Source organism: Gorilla gorilla, chromosome 1, assembly GCF_029281585.2.
Source record: "Gorilla gorilla gorilla isolate KB3781 chromosome 1, NHGRI_mGorGor1-v2.1_pri, whole genome shotgun sequence".
Classification (NCBI taxonomy): Eukaryota; Metazoa; Chordata; class Mammalia; order Primates; family Hominidae; genus Gorilla; species Gorilla gorilla.
This window is the reverse complement of record NC_073224.2, coordinates 221,788,291-221,805,631: the sequence shown is the minus strand read 5'-3', so window position 1 is coordinate 221,805,631 and position 17,341 is coordinate 221,788,291. Positions and strand designations below refer to the sequence as shown.

Here is a 17,341-nt window from a genome sequence, read left to right as displayed (position 1 = left end):
AAGTCTTGGGGCTGAAGGAGATCTCCAACACAGCAGCCCCAATCCTTGGTCCTAGGAAGCAACCCTCCCTTGGCTGTTAGGCCTGCTTTCCTCCTCACTAGCATATCCTCAGATGCCATTCTCTAGCTCCTTCTGCTGGCTCTCTTTTCTAGCTGGTGTGAACCATGGCTGGGAAGAAACATCACTAAGGGGCCCTGGAATCCCACCTGCTCCCTGGCCCTCATCTCCAAGGGCTGGGCTGCAGGGAGCGCAGCCAGGAAGCCCCACCAATTCAGCGTTCACCTGAGGAACTGATGCTATCCACCTGCCTAGCTGCACGCCGATTTGCAGCTGGGGCCAGAGAGTAGGAATGCCCACACAGCGATGCTTGGCATTTCCCTGCACAACTCAGACCAGCACAAGGAACCACATGAACCTGATGCTGTTCCCCAGCCAGGGAGCCCCTTCCACAGAGGGTTTAGAACCTGGGATGGACTTTTGGGTTTGTTGACTTTTTCTTGGGTCAGAGTGGGGAGGGAGGGCCAGGGAGGAGGCAGTAAGGGACTGTGCCCTGCAGCCTGAGAAGAAGGTGAGGGGGAGAGGTGACCTCAAGCTGACCCTCAGCAGCCTGGAGAAGGGGAGACCTGGGTGGATGCGAGTGAGAGGGAGCAAAGAACAGCAGCCAAAGGGAGAAGAAAGGACCTAAGACTCCAGTGTTCATCAAGTGTTCAAGCCATATGCAGTCCAATCAACCTGGCAACCAATTAGTCTGATTCACAAAAAAAAAAAAAAAAAAAAAAAAAAAATCCCACGTAGGGACAAACTGTAATCAAACACCTATTTATAAGGGTTTATTATGATCATTATTATTATTTTACTGAGAGGATCATTCTAAAGCCTGTCAGGTGAACGTATGCTTTCAGATCTTCATAAATGCAAATCGCTCCTTCTGGGGCAGGTGAGCAAGCTGAGCCGCAGAGCTGCCTTGGGAGGCGATGGGGTGAGGTTCCAGAGGGCAGGTGGAGGGAGCAGTTCACTTTCATGGACATCTCTGCACAAAGCTCACCCAGAGGCAGCCCAGCAACCACCCATTGCCCACCCCACTCCCTACACTCCTCTCAGAGGGCTGCTGGAGATGGAACTGGCTATAGACCCATTGCCCATGTAGGTAAACGATGCAACATCCTGACTCAGCAACTTGCCAGAGCTAGGGAAGCTGGAGATTCTCCATAGAAGGCCTGGGTAAAGGGACCCACCTGAGTTCTGAGCAGGTTTTGCCCCTGGTTGTGCTGGTTTTTCTGGGCTTTGCCAGTCTTCTGGGTCCCTACCAATGGTGAAATTCTATCTCCTGAACTTCCTCATCTAACCACATCCCCAGCCCACCCCAAGGGCTAGAGTACCCCTCCCCTTCATCCTCACAGGAGGCCTCAAAGTCCACCGCCAGGGCTGAGGCTCAATGGTGTGTGTGTGTGTGTGTGTGTGCTCGCGTGTGTGTTGGTGGGAGAGTAATGGTAACATACAAGTCCCAAACCTGTTCTTCTCGGACCTGGGAAGAAAAGCTGTCAGGTCTGGCAAAAAGGTGGAAACTTGGTCTCTGCCAGGAGGAAACAATCAGTTCCTCACCCTTCCTGGCTGGATCCTAGCATATGGAAAAAAGACAGAACACACCCCATTTCCGTGGGTCCCTGGGGGAAGGAGCAGCCGTGATTGGGGAAGTTTCAGAACATGGAAACCCCTTAATCTTGCCCAATGAGGGCATTCATCGTTGGCAAGGCCAGAACTCCAGAGCCACACCCTGCCTGCCCTGCTCCCAGGATGGCATCTTTCCCTCTCGGGAGGGAGGCTGCCTCCTTTCATCAGGCTGAGTAGCTGGGAGGGCGATGGTAATCCCGGGGATAGGAGGGGCTAGGTAAAGTCGGATCCGATGGAGCATAGCTTCCAGGGCGGGGTGTTGGGTCACCTGGGTAAGGGTTAAGAAGCTGGAGGCAGCAAGCCAGTTTTGAGTGAGGGGGAACCTGAGTGAGGGGAGAGGGGAGGTTAGGAGGGGGTGAGCTCTCCTTCTCCCTGCAATAAATCGGCTTAGCGGACGAGAGCCGAACAGCCCAGAAAGGATTAAAGAAAAGTCTGTATAATACGCGGAGAGCGTGGCGAGGGGAGGGCGAGGAGGGCGGGGGGCGGGGAGAGGGGGAGGGACGGAGGGAGGGCGAGGGGAGGCGGGTGCTCGCGCCGCCGGGAGAGGCGAGCGCGAGGCAGAGAGCGGGATTCGGCTCCAAACTCCGGCGCTGCAGCCGATCGGACTCTGGGCCGCGGTGGGCACCGCGCGCAGCTAGGGAGCCGAGAACCGCGGCGCGCCCCGAGGACGCCCAGAGCGCGAGGGTCGCTGCGCCTCGCAGAGCCGGAGCCGAGTCGAGCCGGGCGCCCGGGCTGCCTGGCCGCGGCGGCATGGGGGCGCCCCCGCGGCTCTCCGCGCTGCCCGCCACCGCCTCGGCCAGCGGCCGGAGGCAGGAGCGCGTCTGAGCCCATGGCGAGGGGACCCGCCGCCACCGCCTCCACCCCCGCCGCCCCGCCACCGCCGCCAGCTCCCGGGCACCATGCGAACCGACCCGAGCCTCCGCCGCTGCGTCTGCCTGCTGCTCGCCGCGATCCTGGACCTGGCGCGCGGTGAGTGCGCGGGCGCCTGGCGGGAGCCGAGCGGCGAACGTGCGCGGGGACGGGGTGCCGGGGGAGGGCGCTGGCCGGGGTCGCTCCGAGAGGCTCGGGCTACGAGCACCGGTCCTGCCCGGGCTCTGTGGAGCTGGTTGGCTCGATGAGGGAGGGAGGACGCCTCTTGGAGAGCGCTCATGGGTTTGTGCCAGGGTGTGTGTGTGTGTGTATACAATTGTGTGTCTTTGTTGTGTCTCTGGGTGAGGGTGTCCGGGAAGGAGCTGTGTGGGGAGAAGGTGCGGGAGTGTATTTAGAGATGCAAGTGTGTGTGTGCGTGTGTGTGTGATGGTGTGGGGTCTGCGTGTGAGTGAGTGAGGGTCTGGATGGGTGTTAGAGTGTCTGTGTCAGTTACATGGAGAAGGTGTGTGTGAGAGAGTGTGAGCGAATGTTGGGGGGAGGGTGTGAACATGTGCCACCTTCCCTGTGAGGGTGTGAAGTGTGTGAGCTTGTGTCACTGTGGGTGTGAGGTGTTAGGGGGTGGGTATGTGAGGTTTGGCGTTTCACGCGTGTCCCGAGTGTGCAGGTCTCTAGGGGTGTACGACAGCGGATTACTATTTCTGTGTGCACAGGAGATGGGACTGTGACACTGGGCAAGAGTCTGCTTATGTGGGATGGGTTGGGGTGCAGGTGCCTGGGGGTCGTGGGCTTCATGGGGCTGGGAGTGTGTGTATGCGTGCCATGGAGCGTGTGGTTATCGTGTGCAGGGAGGTATGGACGCTTCCGGGGCTGGGGAGTTGTGAGCAGCTCAGTGTGTGTGTGTGTGTTTGTGTGTGTGTGTGTGTGTGTGTGTCCCGCCGTGTGGACTTGCTCCCGGGTTAGGCTAAGACAGCTAGAAGGAGGTTGAAGCCGAGCGGGTTCTCCGGAGCCAGTGAGAGGTGGCTCCGCAGCCCCAGGGTCCGCGGCCGGCCTCCCACCCAGGGCCGCCGCGTAGTGGGTCTTAAATGGAGCCGAACCCTTTCGCGCAGTGAGCAGAGAGCCAACGTGAGGCTAAAAGCCAGGCGGGAGGGAGGCGGGACCAGCGAAGAGCCGCAGGCACCGAGACTACAGGGTCCGCGGCCGGGATCCTCCTCGGAGCCTGGTGCCAACCTCAGCCTGGCTGGAGTCAGAGCCTGGCTCCGCCTTGGAGGGGAGCGGGACGCGAGGTGCCAAAAAGTCGTCTTTATGATCAATAAAGTCTCGACCCCGAGCCCCACTGGGTGATAGAGGTGGGCATCACCTCTGTCCTATGCCATAGCCTTGTCCCAGCAGGAGGTGCCTGCCTAGGCTCTGAGAGTGCCTGCCAGGAAGGGGTGCCCCCTTAAAAATAACCCCAACTCCTTCTACCCCGAAGTCATTGGGGAGTGCTGGGTCTGCTGATGGGAGAAGCTGCAGAATTTGAGCCCGGAAGGTGGTCCTGACAGCGAGGGGGGAGGGGTTGGTGTAACCCAGAAGGAATGCAAACCCTGTACTTTGTTCCCCTACCCTTGGAACAAGAGACTTTCCTAAGTGGATCAAAATCTCCCCCCTCAACTTTGGGAGGAGGGCTCTAGAGGGAAAGGTTATATGGGGGAGGTCCCTGTTCCAGCGCCGCCGAGAGGGCACTGGGGTTTGTTGAAAGGCACTGGAGCCCTCACCTGGACATTGCAGGGAGCGGGGGTTGGAGGCTGGGGACCTAAGGTAAGCACCCCTTTCCCTGGGAATGCGCAGAACAGAGAGACGCGGCAGGGTGAAGGAGAGGACTGATGGGAAGGGCTTGTTGGGAAACCCTGGCTCCGTCAGGACCCCACCCTGCGAGCTCTCCCTGGAACCCGGGAGCAGGGTTCTTCTGGCTGCCGGGCTGCAGAGAGCTGACCCGGCATCCTGGCGCCTCAAATCCCTTTGCCCGCCTCTGCGGGCTGCGGGAGGCGGGGGTTGGCGTGCCTGAGGGTGAGCGCATCTGGGCCGGTGCAGCCAGCGCGGCCTCGGAGCTACGCTGCTCAGGATGAAGGAAGAGCGCAGACGCGGATCGCGAATGGGAAACTTTCCGCGTCTGGGGCGCAGAGGGAGATCCGAGGCAGCCGGGAGCCCTCTCTTCTCCGCAGAGGAGAGCACACGAGGGTGGGGTCCCTCCTTCCTCCTTCCAAGTCTGTGCCCAGAATGGGGGGCGGGGTGCGAGAAGAGTCCGTGAGAGATGCAAGAGGCGGGCTGTGCCGGAGGAGGGCGCCCTTCCTGGAGGTGGCCGAGAGAGGTGCACCTGGCAGCGGCTTTGCAGGGCCACCTGCCTCCGAGGGCGCGGAGAGGAGCAACCCGCGCCGGCCTTCACGAACGTACTGGCGGTCACTGCTCGGGGAGGGGCACGGCCAGAACGCCCTCGCCGGTTCTGCGCCTTTGAGTGGCAGAGCAAGGGTGCCCGACGCTAGAGAGTCGGGTCTGGCAGGAGGAAGGAGGCCGCTGCCCCTCGCACTGGCTGGGCCGGAAGTCCTTGCCCTGGCTCCCCACTCCCCAGAATCAGACCCTCCAAAGGAGAAACCCACATTTCTTGGGACTCCTGGGCGTGTTCTGGGGCGTTTTCAACTCCTCCAGCCCCCGTGAACCGTGCCTGGGCACTTCTGGGAAGTCCTGCACTGGAGCCTGTGCGGTGGCGCCGGGCTGGGGATGGAGGAGTGGTCCTCAGCCAATGTTCAGCCCTGGGAAACGTTCCGCTGAGAGCAGGGTGGGGGCAGCCCCAGTTAGGGGTAGCCCACGGCCCCAGCCGGGGGTCTCCGGGATTGCGCGGGCGGAGGTGGGCGGCCCTGCGGGTTCTCGGGTTCTCTGTCTCCGCAGCCGCGTGTCAGCAGGTGGATGGGATGGAGGGGCTGTCTCCGCTAGGCCGCCGCAACCGCAACGCCGAGACTGCGGGGGCTGTGCGCGCGCGAGCGGGTGTGACGACTTTATATATTTATCCTCCCTTCACACGCCCCCTTCCCACCGGGCGGGGCCTCTGGCGCGGCAGGGTTTCTTCTCCAGCCCCAACCCGGAGAGTTAAGGGCCCTAATCCCTTGCAGGCTGCCCCGCCCATGCCCCTCCAGCGTGGCCCCGCCCCTAGCCATAAACTCCACCCCTCTTCCACCCCATAACCGCTCTGCAAATGGGAGTTTTTCATTTTCGTGTTTTAAGTGCAGAGAATATTCGAGCTGGAGCGACCTCGGAGATCACTCACTTCGGTGGTTTTGAAACTTGTGTGTTTTTCTTTTTCTTTTAAGTAGGAAAACCCTTTTAGAGGAAACATTATCACCCTCCTAAAATCCCAATACCTTGAGCAAGATGATAGATCTTAAAGTAAAGCTGCCCTGGTGGATGCTGGGGATGAGGCCCACATCGAGCGCTCCTTCCACACAAGTCTTTCACAACCTCAAGACTGCTCCCTTCCTCCGCAGCTAGTATTGTAGCTGGGGTTTTGTTTTTCCAATAGCCCCGATTATATGGATCAGCTGCGATGTGTCAAGCAGGATGCTGGCTGCTGCTTCGCAGTCCTCATTCATGCTGCAAGATGGATTTAAGACCTTCTTTTCACAGATTAGGAAACTGAGGTTCTGAGGTTTAAGACTTGTTAATGACAGAAGTACAGGCTCCTTCCGCTCCCTCCTAGTTCTGCCCCAGGCTCCTCTTTCTGCTGAATCTTCCTCTCTCTGGCCGCAAAGAATCCCTTGGGCAGGGCATGTGAGTAGAGAAGGACCCAGGTCATCTGAGTGATGCCTCAGATCTGCCTGCTACTCTGATATTTCAGAACGTCAGTCACAGACACACTTGAACTTCACTACACTCTGGCAAGATGGGCAGAGGACGGAGTAGGGGAAGGAGGTGGAGGAGTTTAGGGGACTTGCTTAGTTAGGTGCCTGGTTTATAGTGGTGTGTGACTTCAAAGGCAGAGACCAACAAAATAGAGGCTGTTTAGTTCTATTAACTGGGTTTCCTGGGATCTGTAGAGGTATTTAACCTAGGCAGTTGACAGCCTGGCTTACCACCTTGCCCGCCTCCGCTATAGCCCCAGGCCACCAGGAATTCATTTATTCATGCATCCAACAAATGCTTATTGTACACTATGTGCCAGACACGGTGCTGAGCATTGGGAAAACGTCCCTGAGCTTGGTAGAGGAGTCCCCTGCCTCTATGGTGTTTAAGGCTCAGTGGGAAATTGATGCTTCATTTAGAGGGAGGAAGGGGCTATTATCTCTCTCTGGCCCTAACTGAGCTAGGTGTCACGCCATGTGCTTTATCTTTCTTGTCTTACAGAATCCTTACAAGCACCCTGAGAAGTAAAATGAAGTCCATTTTGTAGATGACGAAACTGAGGCTCAGAGAGGCTAGGTGACTTTGCCAAGGCTGCAGAGTCGTTGAATGGCAAGCAGGAATTCAGATACAGGGCCGTCTGACTCCCTGGCCTGTGCTTCCTCCCTCCATGCTCTGCTGTCTCCTGGTGATCATTTCCTGAGCCCCAGCCACATGGATGTGTCCAGTCTCCTGTCTGGATGCCTGACTCCTTCCCAAACCCACACTGAAATAGAATCATCCAGGGTGTTCATCTGCACAGATGGGAGAGGGAGTGTCCCTGAAAGCTATTGCCATCACCAAGAGAATGAATAGGCATCTGCTGTGGGCAGGGCACATCTGAAAAGAGCAAGGCCTATGAGTGTGATCCTCATCCCAGGGCAGCGAGAGACTGGGCATGTTTCCGAAAAGATGAACGACAATCTATTTTGTCCATCCTCCCTCTCCACCTCCTTTCCTCCCCCATCCACTCCTGTTCCCTTCCTCTCTTTTTTCTTTTTGCCTTCTTTTTTCTTTTTAAATAAAAGGAGGTTCAGGATCTTTTGTAAGTGGAGGAACTGGGAGTTTCAAAACCAGGTCTGAAGCAATCCAGAGACAGCTGCTTTTTCATCACTGGAAAGGGAGTACAGCAGCCCTTACTACTTGTAGGAGGCTGCAAAGCTGTTCATTTCGAATGATAAATGTCAGTGGTGGTAAAACACATGAGATCACTTCCTAGGAGGTGTCCTTCTTTAGGATGAAATTCCAGGGAAGATTGGGGTGGTGAGATCCTGGAACCCACCTTTATGCTTTCAGTGAGCTCCAGGAGTGGAGGGGGCTCATGTTCACTAAGACCCCTGGCTAAGATTCCATGGATGGAGCAATAAAGGTAGTGTGTATGGGGCTGGAGATGTAGGCCCTGTTCAGTCACCTCTGCAGCCCAAAAGAGCAGGAGAGACAGGTCGTGGGCAGGGTGTGGCTTGGGGGTGGGGTTTTTCTGAGACTCAGACTTCAGTCCCCTCCCAGGAAAGGAATCTGGTGTTTGGTTTTTCCACCAGCCTTTGTTACATCTTCTGGCCACATACTAAATTTGCTTTGGGAAATCACACCAACCCCCGCACCCCCCCACCCCCACCCCACCAAACACACAAATTGCATGACATCTTGGTGGGTGAGACTACTGGGTAAGGCATCCCCAAGATGGGCCCTGGAATCTGAATATTGAGCAGAGTGTCACAAAGACTGAGAATCACTAGAATGTCCCCCTTGCCCCTGGGACCCCCAGGAAACCGTCCTTTGTTGGTTTCCTGAGACTGATAATGATGGGACCTACTTCCCAGTGTACTGAGAGGGTGGAATCAGGCATTACAAGCAGAGCTCTTAGCTCAGTCCCGTGGGCTCTGATGCTTGTTACTCGTGTTAACCATGGTAACGATGAGTACCCGCTGAAGCAGCCCCAGTCCATGTGTTCCTCGACTTTTTCATAGTGTTCTCATTGGTTACATTTTTTGGCTTGAGAGTCTAGTGTCAATTTCTGCTGCTTGCAAGGAAAGGATCCCGTGTGATACCCTCTCTAGGTGTGATGACCAGTGCCAGCCTTGGAGTTGCCAGTCAGTGCACTCTTGGTAATGCACAGAGGATGGTTCATGGCCCTCTGGCTGAGGGTGACCAATCCCACTGCCTGCCCTCTGTCTTTCCCTGGAGTCTTGAGGCCCATTGAGTGCAGTGTGAGACTCAAGTTGTTCCCCGCTAGTAAAATGTACAGATGGAAGCCAATCTTATAGTGAACTTCCAATCCCCTGACCCACTAGACCCTGCTCCACCCAGGCAGGGACCCCATCTGGTTCTGTTCACTGTTGAGTCCTCCACAAAACACATAGCAGGTGCTCAGTCAGGTTGTTTGTTTGGGTGATTAGGCAACCTCTGGCCTTGCGACATGTGCAACCTGGTTTTGAAGAAGACTGAGCATGTGGCTTTCTATTTCTATGGAAAATTGTGTGAAAAGGCTTATAGCATGTGGAATTGAGGCTGGACTTGCAGGTGGGCTTCCTGGCAGCAAAGATGTTCTGATCCTGGAACTACATTCTTTCTTTCTGCAGTTTCTCAGATAATCAAAGTAGCAGAGGTCCTGACTAGACATCTTAACTCTCTACCTGCTGGCAGTACTTGAAAATGCACAAAACACTTCCACACCCATTATTGCATTTAGACCTCACATCAGACATGGAGACAGCTAGTCTTGTACCTGTTGAACAGATGAGGGAAAATGAGGCCCGGGAAGATGAAAGGATGGCAGTAGGCAGTGGCTGGACTGGAACCCAGATTCTGTGGCTGCGAGCTCAGCCTTCCTCCCATCCTCAACCCATTGCTGGACTTCGTTTAGCCCACAGGGGTCTGGCATGAGACAGGTCAGTTTCCCATGTGCTTACAGGCCAGTAAGCTTTGACCTCAAGTGTGCACTGTGAGCTGTGTGCTGCTGTAGCCACTTTGCTGCTGTGACTTCCTCTATCCTCCACTGCTGTCCAGGTGGGTGTTATATCCCCAGTCCACAGGTGAGGACACTGACATGCCCAGGGTCACACAACTTGAGACAAGAGCTCACTGTCTCCCCTGTCTCCACAGTCTTGTCCTGCTCAGAGATTTCTGGCCTTAGCTTCTCCATCCTCCACCTCCTCCCCAACTTCCGCCCTTTCTTGGCTCAGAGAGCAGACATCTGCCCTCAGCTAGCACAGTCCCTGGCTCCCTATAAGGCTTTCTCCAAGTTTCTGCTCACCCACATCCTCCCTCCACAGCCCCCCACCACACACACACAGACTCAGGTGTGCCCTAAGCATGTTGGCAGCAGTACTTTTGGCAACACTTTGAAAGCAGCCCTCCTTGGGGCTGGAGATGGTTGGGGATAGTCTCCCTCCTGAACAGAGCTCTTGAGGGTGAGCATCTCTGCACCCTCGGCCCTGGCACCAGGCCTGGCTCTGAGCACATAGATCCTGAAGATGTGTTTGTTGAATGAATGAATGATGTCTCCCCTGAGCCTGAGGTTTGGTTCAAACACCAGACCCAGGCTTGTTTCCTGGCCCTGCTCAGTTGCCTCTGGAAGTCCTTTCTGGTGTGAGAATGTGTCCATTGTCCTTCTCCATTCCATGGACCACAGTGGCATCACAGCTGGCATCTGGAGGAAGGGCCAACACTGCAAGGTGGTGGGAAGACCAAGGGGACTTTGTGTCCCCTCTATGTTCTCCTTGGAGAGGGGACTGTCCTAGATGGGTGATGGGGATTTGGGAAGGTAAAGAAAGAAGGAAGGAGAGAGGAAAGGAAGGAAAAAGGTTGAGAAGGGAGGGAGGAAGAGAGGAAGGAAGGAAGAAAGAAAGAAAGAAAGAAAGAAAGAGAGGGAGGGAGGGAGGGAGGGAGGAGCGAGCGTTCACTGAGCAGCTACTATGTGCCAAACCCTGTGCCAGACATGTTCACACATAACATCGTACTCAACTATCCCAGAAATGCCCATTTGGGAGATAATATTCTCCCCCTTCACAGATGAGGTAAAGAGGCTTGGAGAGATTGTGTGACTTGCCTGAGTGAGGGGCAGAGCCAGATTCACACCCAGGCATTGATTTGCACATCTCTTCCCAAATCTGAGTTTTTCCCATTGGTAGCTTGAAATAGACCATTACTGGAGTATTCACACAATGGAAATCAGCAAACTATACATTGGGGCCTCCCTCACCCGAGAATTGGTTGTTACACACTTGCCAGCACACCCCTGGGTATGCCCATCCTTCCTAATCCCTCCCTGTCTCTGTGGGGCAGCCACCTGGGGTTAATGTGCTTTGGTTTCCATCTGCAATGGGCTCATGTTGTCCACCACTTCCTAACAAAGTATCCTCGGGCAAGACACTCGCTGTCTGAGTCATAGTTTCCGTCTTTTAAAAATGGAGGGTGAGTGAGATACAGCAATAACACATGAGAGCTTTTGGCATGTAACTGGCCTCTCCCTTCCTCCTGATGGGGCCAGCAGGCCATGGAGACTCTGAGGAGAGTGGGGTCACTGTTTCTTCTCCCTCTGCTGGAGCTGCTTTGGGTGAGAAGTCCACGATCCAGTCACTTCCATTAATTAAGCAGCTGCCCCAGGCCTGATTCTGGACTGACAGAGACCTCTCGGGGAGTTTCAGGTTGTGGGCAATCCCACGTTCATTGAGAACAATTAAAAATCACATGTAATCAAATGGCCAATACAGGGCTTGAACCAAGCTTATGTCTTTGGGGATTAAAGGGAGTGGCCCAGGAAGGTTCTGAAGGATTGAAACAATCTTGACAGGTCAGGAGTGGGTTCCAGGCAGGAGAAACAGCACATGCAAAGGGCTGGGGAAGAAAGGGGAATGCCATCTGGGCAAGTGAGGGTTGGAGCTATGAGGCTCCTGGCCTTGCTTAAGTGCAGGTCCTGGTTGAGAAGCTGGGGAGGAGGATGGAGGAGTTGGCAGAGACCTGCCTGCTAGGAAAGCGGTCTGGATTTGAGCCCATGGGCTGAGGGGAATGGTTTAAAAGAGTGGAGTGGCATTCCCAAAGCAGGGCTCTAGGAAGATTAATTTGGCTTTTCTGGCCACCTGAAGCTGGAAGCTCTTTTGAACCTCCACTGGGTTATAAATGGTTGCTCTGGGTTGCCCAAAGAAACGATGGACTCCAGAAAGAAATGCCATCGTTTGGAGATGGCCCACTTCTCCCAGCACATCCTGACCTGGTGAGGAGGGAAAGCCAGGCCCTTGCCCAGGCCCTACCAAGATTGCACAGCCTTGAATGAGACTGCCCCAGCCTGAGTGTGTACCTTGGGCTTGACCCAAGACTGAAGGGAGGAGGAGCGCGGTCCTGGGGAGAAGCTTCTAGATCTCCAGTGGGCATGGGCTTTTTAGTCTAACCAGCTTTCAGATTCCACCTCCACCACTTGTCCAATTTGTGGACTCAAGTAACCTCTTCATTGTTTTATCCTTGGTTTCTTCAACCACACTTGTCACTCTTCATGGTGGCCTCGTCGGGTGGGGGCTGCTGGGAAGCGTGAATGGATAATACCAGGAGGCCATATGCACAGTGGCTAGCACACAGCAGGTGTTTGAAAAGTGATTGCTCCCTTGATGATGTTTGGCTCCCCACCATGTGGTAGGAGCACCCTCCAGGTTTGAAGGGAAAGAAGTGTTTATAACCCTTGATTCCCAGGAGGAGAGGATGCATGGCAGGTTTTCCCACGTGGATCACTGGAAGAAACTTTGGGTTTGGAATTACAGAGCATCTGAGCCAGAAGGCAGCTGGGAAATTATCTGCACTGTCTCCTCTCTCCCCATTTTACAGACAAGAAAACTGAGCCCAGAGAGAGGAATGAGTCCTTCTTTGTTGCATGCACTGAGCATGATGTGGGGGGCAGGTCTTCTCCTTCAATGTCAGGGACCTGTCCCAGGGCTTGGCCAGGTGGACCCACCACCTGAAGAGCCTGGCATGGGGAAGCCTCTGGGTCCCCTGAAATTGGGTGGGGACCTTGGCAGCACTTCAGTAGGGAGCAACCCCCAGCCTCCTACAACACAGGACAGCTTGGGAGTCGCCACGGAGAGAAGCAGCTGAGCCTTTGGGGTTTTTTTTTTGTTCCTTTGCCAAGCTGTTCCCTTTGCCCTTTTGTTTCTCTTTCTACAGAGGCGCTCAGCGCTCCTCTGATGGGCTTGTTTGTCACCAGTCGTTTGTGCTTCCTTTATCTCCCCAGCACCATCTCTTCCTCCTTTTTTCCCTAACGCTGCCCCAAAGGAAGGCGCCCATCACAGGCTGCCCTGGCATCATTCTGGGCTGGGCTGGGCTGGGGGAGGGGCAGCACAAGCGTCCGATACACTGGCAGAGGCTGGGGCAGCTGGAGGGTGGGTAGCTGTGGCATCTTGAGCTGGTGCTCACCGCCCGAGTGCTCTGGTTTTGTTGAGTGGGTATTCAGACCATACAACAGCCAAGAGCTGAAGGAAGGCCAGGTGTCTGGTTCTACAGAAGCAGGTGATGAGTTGCTAATTGTTACCCAGCACCTAATGTCCCAGGCAGGGGCGGAAGGAGTGAGGTGGGGGGCAGCAAAGGCAGTCACCTCACAAAGACTTCTTTGTTTCCATCTGCAGCAGAGAAGTGGGTCTGATCTCAGCTTGGAAGGGAAGAGGCATCAGAAGGCCAATTCCTAGGGCCTGTTGCCTGGCTGGGGAGCTTTTGGGAAGGTGGGGGGAAGAAGGACAAGTTACCCCATGGAGAGCATGGGGGTTACCTCATGGGGAAGAGTTAGTCATTCCCAGGCCAGTCTGGCTTGCAGAAAGCAACTTCTTGTTTCAGGAAGCAATATAGTCTCTTCCTCCCTCCCTCCCTTCTTTCTTTCCTTCCCTCCCTCCTTCCCTCCCTTCCTTTCTTCCTTCCTTCCTTCTTTCCTTGTCTGATTGAGGAACTGAATTTTGTTGAAATCAGCTAAATAGAGGCTAAGACACCTTACTTAGTTTTCATTTAAACATCAGTAGTCACACATGGCTATGTATTGATTGGAACAGTGCAGCTCTAGACTGTAAGCCCTAGGAGGGCAAGAACTTACCTATTCCCTTCTTTCCTTCCTCCCTTCCTCCCTTCTTCCCTTCCCTCCTTCCTTCCTTCTCTGGCTCTTGTTCATTTATGCAGCAGATATTTATTGGATGTTTCCTGGGGGTCAGGCACTGTGTTGGGTTCTAGAAATCCAGAGGAGGGCAAATAGGCAAGTTCTTGCCCCACTGGGGCTTACAGTCTAGGGCTACGCTGTTTCAATAAGTGGCCATGTGTGACTACTGACATTTAAATTAAAACTAAGCAAGTTTTCTCAGCTTCCATTTAGCTGAATTCAACACATTCAGTTCCTCAATCACATGAGTCACATTTTAAGTGCTCAACAGTGATTGGCGGCTAGTGATGACGGTATTGGACAGTGCACTTCAAAAAGCTCTACTGGACAGCGCTGGTCTAGGACAATGTTCCTCTTTGGGTGTGGCATGCCCATCGACAGGAAGAAAGTAACAAGGAATCGTAGCAAGGGGGTGGCTTTCTCTTTTCCTTTCTCAGATTGTCCTTCTGGCTGTGCCAAGGAGAAGGTCTCAGGCTGATGCCCTCAAGCTTTAATGCCCCTCTATCACATGCTGATTTCTTTCCAACATAAAGATAATAGGTCTGGGGCAACAAGCCTCCAGTGAGCCAGAGGGGGCAAGGCTTTTAATAACGGTGTTTTGTTTTCATTGTAATTGTTTTTCAGTCACTCTCTGTTTAAGGCAACTGATACCAATTTGCCATTTGGGGCAGTGATTTAAATTCTCCCTCTTTTAAAAAAATGGCTTTATTTAAGTAAAAAATGAGTCAAGTTAAAAATGTTAAGTACGTAGTGGAGCAGGTGGCATGCAGATATGGCCAATCTGTGAAGGTGGTGGATGTGAATGTCTACAGTTAGAAACCTCGATTCAGATGGAACCACATGGGCTTCTGGAGGCACCACCATTTCTATGTTCTGCGATCCGGGGAACAAGTTACTTCACTCCTTATCAATCAGGTTCTGGCAGGAAACGGCAGGCTCAGCCTGGAGCGTCTGAGGAGGGCTTGTTCAAGGGACTATTTGCATAGGATTTCTGGAAAACCGCAGGGGATGGTGCAGCCCCTTGGAGCTAGAAGAGTGGGGCACTTTCTACCTATAGCTTGGAGGAGTAGATGTAACCAGAAAGCAGGCTGGGCTGTGCCAAGAGGACTGCCAGACAGCCAGGCGGCCCTGTGTAGAGGACTGCAGCCAACTCTTGGGGGCCTGGCAGGAAGCTGGAGGGAGAAATACCCCAACTTTACCCTCTTCCTGCCTTTGGGTCCCTTGATGGTGCCACCCATTGATCAAACCCTATTGAAAGCCCATACAGATCAGCCTCCAAAGTGCAGAGCTGGTAGAAAGGGAAGAGAACGAGCTGGGGTCCAAGTAGCAGAGATCCAGCACAATTCTGCTAAGCCTCAGTTTCTCCATTTTTAAATGCTCTACGATGCTCATTGTACCTGACAGGGTTGTGGCGATGATGCAATGAGACAACATATGTATAGCTAATGATTGGTAGCTATTTATATTTATAACAACAGCAGCAAAACGGTGCCTACTCTGCAGTCCCGGGCTCCATGGTAGATTTTTCCTGAGCTAGGAAGTAGCATATGAGAATGGGGTTTTAGGGTACAAGGTCGAACTGGCTTTTCAGCAGCATGTGAAGGGGCAGACAACATTGGAGGCAAATTGCAGCTTGCAAAGCGGAAGCACTAGCGCTCTCCACAGGCTGGTATTGACCTTTGCAGTGTGTCCTTCCTACTCTGGTCTCTTCGACGTCTCCGCATCTACCCTGTGCCCTAGTCCATCTCACTGATTGATTACTTCACTCCAGGGCTTACCGATTCGTCATTCCCCAGTCTATTTTCCACCCTACTTCACACGGAGACGTTCTTTCTCCTTAGATCCATTTAGGTCATCTTTCCACCATCCCCACTGGCTCCTATCATGTGCAGCCTGGTCCACATCAGTTATGAAGAGGCTCAAAGCTGTCTCCTTCCAAATGGAAGGCAGGTACTCTCCAAGCCTCAGCTACTCCTGCCAGAGGCTACTTTTACCCTTGCAGATGGCGGAAGGGAAGATATTCTTGAGTAACTTAGCACTTTGGACCACTGGATCTTTATCCTTCACCTGAAAGCTGGAAGTGCCATTGCCACTTTTAGAGGGACCTAAAGGAGTAGCTGGAGCTCAGGGAGTAGCTGGCTTCTACGTGGAGATAAATATTGCTCGGGAAAACTTCCACCGGCAGTCCTCTTAGCTCCCAGCTACTAAGTTGGCTGAGGTGGCTTTTCTCGCGATCCTCTATTTTCCTTTGTCCAGCCCCTTTTCTCGTCTACCTGACTGTTGAAATTGACTTTGATGAGGACTAATTTTGTCTGTTGAAATTCATGAGATGCTTACCCATTTGGTGCTTTGCTGAAATTGCCGTGACAACTACCAGTGGCAATTTCTTCCCTGGCTCATTCTCTAAAGTACTCTGGGCAAGATAGAGTGCCCCTGCCCTCGCCGACATGCCATCTGTCGGCTCTGCCATCCTCCACCAGCCCTGCTATTGGCCCTGCCCCAGTGCAGGTCCATCTCAGCCCTTCCTACGTGCTCAGTGGTGTGTGACCCTTTAGGAGGAGATGGGTTGCCTAAGGGGGACAAATATGCCTTAGGGGGAAAAATTTCACCCACACCCCCATTGGCTCTCAATGTCCAAGTTGGCTGAGGTGATATTCCTTTACCCAGCCCCTGTTCCATGTACCCGACTGTCCAAATTACCTTTGATGAGGACTCATTTTCCAGTTGAATAAGGGGACACGTTCTGTAGGCCAGTCCTCCATCGCAGGCAGGTGCACCACTTCTGTCTCCTTGAGCCAGGTCCTGGGTCACCAGGATGGCTTTGGTCACCCATGAGTCTCATTTGCCTGGGTGGTAGGGGTACTGCCTTGTGGCTGGTGAGCTCCGAACCCCTTCCTGGTCTGAGCCTGGACACACTGCAGAGATTGCCAAAGAAACCTCAGTCACCCTCTTCACGACTTTTGTCATGTCTATGTCTCATCTGTGCTTTTTTCTTTTCTTTTTTTTTTTTTTTTTGAGGTAGAGTCTCATTCTGTTGCCCAGGCTGGAATGCAGTGGTGCAATCTCGGCTCACTGCAACCTCCGCCCCCAGGGTTCTCATGCCTCAGCCTCACGAGTAGCTGGGATTACAGGTGCGTGCCACCATACCCGGCTAATTTTTGTATTTTTCATAGAGACAGGGTTTTGCCATGTTGGCCAGGCTGGTTTCAAACTCCTGACCTCAAGTGATCTTCCTGCCTCGGCCTCCCAAAGTGCTGGGATTATAGGCGTGAGCCACCACGCCCAGCCACCCCATCTGTACTATTTTTTACACCATCATTTTCTTAAAATCAAATTTCAATAATGGAATCCTTCTTTTTTGGCTTGTCTGGTTCCAGGGAATAATGTATGGGTTTGTTGTATTGACTGTAGATTTTTTTTTCTTTTTTTTTTTCTTTTTTTGAGATGGGGTCTCACTCTGTCACCCAGGCTGAGTGCAGTGGCACAGTCTCGGCTCACTACAACCTCTGCCCCCTGGGTTTGAGCAATTCTCCTGCTTCAGCCTCCCGAGTAGCTGGGACTACAGGTGCATGCCACCACGCCCCAGCTAATTTTTTTTTTTTGTATTTTTAGTAGAGATGGGGTTTCACCATGTTGCCTAGGCTGCTTTTGAACTCCTGAGCTCAGGCAATCTGCCTGCCTTGGCCTCCCAAAGTGCTAGGATTACAGGCATGAGCCACTGCACCCAGCCAGATTTTTTATTAATTCATATTAAGATAAATATGTGAGTAT

At 53.7% G+C, this 17,341-nt stretch overlaps 1 protein-coding gene across 2 annotated transcripts in view; it reads left to right on the top strand.

The window, feature by feature from the left end:
• Positions 1–2,161: 2,161 nt before the first annotated feature.
• The window catches only part of IGSF21 (immunoglobin superfamily member 21), a 271,595-nt gene continuing 256,415 nt past the window's right edge, over positions 2,162–17,341 (top strand). The window contains exon 1 of one of the 2 annotated variants that reach the window (XM_031002237.3): positions 2,162–2,640. In XM_031002237.3, coding sequence (XP_030858097.3) covers positions 2,571–2,640 — 70 coding nt within the window. In that variant the 5' untranslated portion in view covers positions 2,162–2,570. Of the gene's footprint in view, positions 2,641–4,234; positions 4,339–17,341 lie in introns of those variants that run through there. The other variant, XM_055354358.2, reaches the window with a different exon arrangement.